The sequence below is a fragment of the Nanorana parkeri genome, unplaced genomic scaffold (genome assembly GCF_000935625.1).
Source record: "Nanorana parkeri isolate BGI_ZX_2015 unplaced genomic scaffold, ASM93562v1 scaffold1452, whole genome shotgun sequence".
NCBI classification, from domain to species: Eukaryota; Metazoa; Chordata; class Amphibia; order Anura; family Dicroglossidae; genus Nanorana; species Nanorana parkeri.
Genome location: NW_017307720.1, coordinates 140,064 through 142,245, shown reverse-complemented (window position 1 = coordinate 142,245; position 2,182 = coordinate 140,064). Strand labels below are relative to the sequence as shown.

The following is a 2,182-nucleotide window of genomic DNA, read 5'->3' as shown; positions in this document are numbered from 1 at the left end:
GAAAAATCCTTCCATGAATAACATTTCCATGATTAACCCTGTCTGTACTGTGCCGGCAGATGTCATGATGACGGGATGAGCCGGGCTGTCCTTATAAAGAGGTTAATGACCTCCAGGCGTTGTATAGTAGAGTCCTATGAATGATCCCGCCCCAAACTAGGGAGGAGCTCAGGTTCAGGCTTGAATATGAAGGCTCTTTCTGTTGCCACCCAATCAGCTGTGGCCGGGGAATCCCCCACCTGCATGTAAGCAGAGGGGAAGGATGCTACGATGTCATTGACCTTATATGGTCACGTGGCTGTGTTTGGTCCGTGATATTGATCACATAGCTATGCGACCATATAAGGTCAATGAAGTCAGCACAAGCATCCCGCCCCTTTGATGTGCAGCTGTGGGGTGGGCAATGCCCGGCCTGCAGCTGATTAGGTAGGTGGTGGCCCCATGGCACTCCCGGGTACGGTAAGAATCCTGCCGGGACTTTTTCAGCTGTCCATGTACAGAAAATAAAGGTGCTGACAGGCAGGCAGATAGAAGGATGTATGGAAGAGACTCGCACATGTATGACAGAGGCTGGCACATGTATGACAGAGAATCGCACATGTATGACAGAGGCTGGCACATGTATGACAGAGAATCGCACATGTATGACAGAGACTCGCACAATCTCTTCTGACCTATTAAGTTGCCAGTTTTTCAGCTAGAACACTTCCATTTTGAAGCAACCTGACAAGTTAAAAAAACAAAACAAAAAATAATCCTTCTTCCCCCCTTTTCCCTACACTCATTTCCTGCTAATTTTTTCTATTTTTCTTACCAGTAATATTTAAACTTTGTATTTTTTTCATTCATTATTTTAGTGTTGTATTAAAAAAAAAAAATAGCAATAATAATTCAGTCTTCCCCCGTTAATCCTGTTATTTTACTGCTGCTTTCTATTTTTCTAACCAATAATATTTAAACGTATTATTTTTTTTCTTTAATTATTTGTGCCGCATTAAAAAAAAAAAAAAATAATTCCCCCTTCCCCTTTTTTTTTTATAGTGCTATGGTCAAGCTAACCGATGCATGCGGAGTTGCTTTGGTGATGAACGGGTTAAACTGACCTCTCCTTTCCTCCCTTTCCAGCATTACAGCCCCTCGGTCATCACCTCCTTGGACGAGCAGGACACTCTCAGCCACTTCTTCCAGTACCGGCCCACACCTCCGCATTACATGAGCCCCCTGACCCAGGCCATCACCGGAACCCACGGAACCAGCAACGGCGCCAGCCGGATAAGCAGCATCGTGTCCACCAGCACGTTACGGGAAAACCACGCCCACAGCGCCTCGCAGAACCCCTCCTCCACCATACCAGGGTGCCGACCGGACATTATATCTCTGGACTGAGCGGTGACAACCTCACAAACCTTCTTTTTTGGATGTATCCCAGAATCCTCCTCGGGGCCCGCATTATAAAACAATACATGGGGGATCTACAGCGATGGATTATTTTTAATATACAATCTTTGATGTCCCCTCATGGGCGGGTCTGGCCAATCAGATCACAGTTTTATATCGGACGATATTTTGTTTGGGTTTTATAAGGCGTCAGGTAGCCGGACCAATCGGGCCGAAGCAGGACGGCCCCTCGGTAACCAATCACATGCAAGCTAGATACATTACCTGACTGGTACACTGAGGGTGGAGGGGTTTGAAGAGCGTTGGTACGATTTTTTCGGGATGTTACAAAGAAAGACGATCGGCCGGTCAGTTGACATTTCCGCCTGTTTGTCGCAGATGCGGAACGCTGCAATTGGCCCGCTTGTCCAACCAACCAACTCATCCAGATGAGCAATACAATGCATCTCTTTTTTTTTTTTATTTGATCATTACAGAAATGCGTAGGGGGCGGAGCTTGACCTTTCTATGGCTGGGTTTTGGGAGGATTTTTCTCCTAGTGACGATCGCCCTCCATTGTTATATATTTAATTTATTTTTAAAGATGTGCGCGGCCGTTTCCTATGGTCATGTGACCGCAGAGCTCCGCCTTCCATATATCAGAGCAGGGGAGATGCATAAGGCGCCATGTACAGCATCTCAGTGCCTTACGTCTCTACTTCCTATACCGCGTCAGCTGATCGCGAAAACACTTTTTTTGCGCCCGTTCGGCCTTTGCTCGTACCTGCGGGCGTCATTCTACACT

At 46.6% G+C, this 2,182-nt stretch overlaps 1 protein-coding gene across 1 annotated transcript in view; it reads left to right on the top strand.

Annotated features, from left to right (window-relative positions):
• Nucleotides 1-1,412, top strand: part of PIAS3 (protein inhibitor of activated STAT 3) — a 13,092-nt gene extending 11,680 nt beyond the window's left edge. Inside the window, exon 13 of the mRNA XM_018570078.1 lies at nt 1,126-1,412. Within this exon, the coding sequence (XP_018425580.1) occupies nt 1,126-1,386 (261 nt within the window). The 3' untranslated portion in view covers nt 1,387-1,412. The remainder of the gene's footprint in view (nt 1-1,125) is intronic.
• The last annotated feature ends 770 nt before the right edge of the window (nt 1,413-2,182 follow it).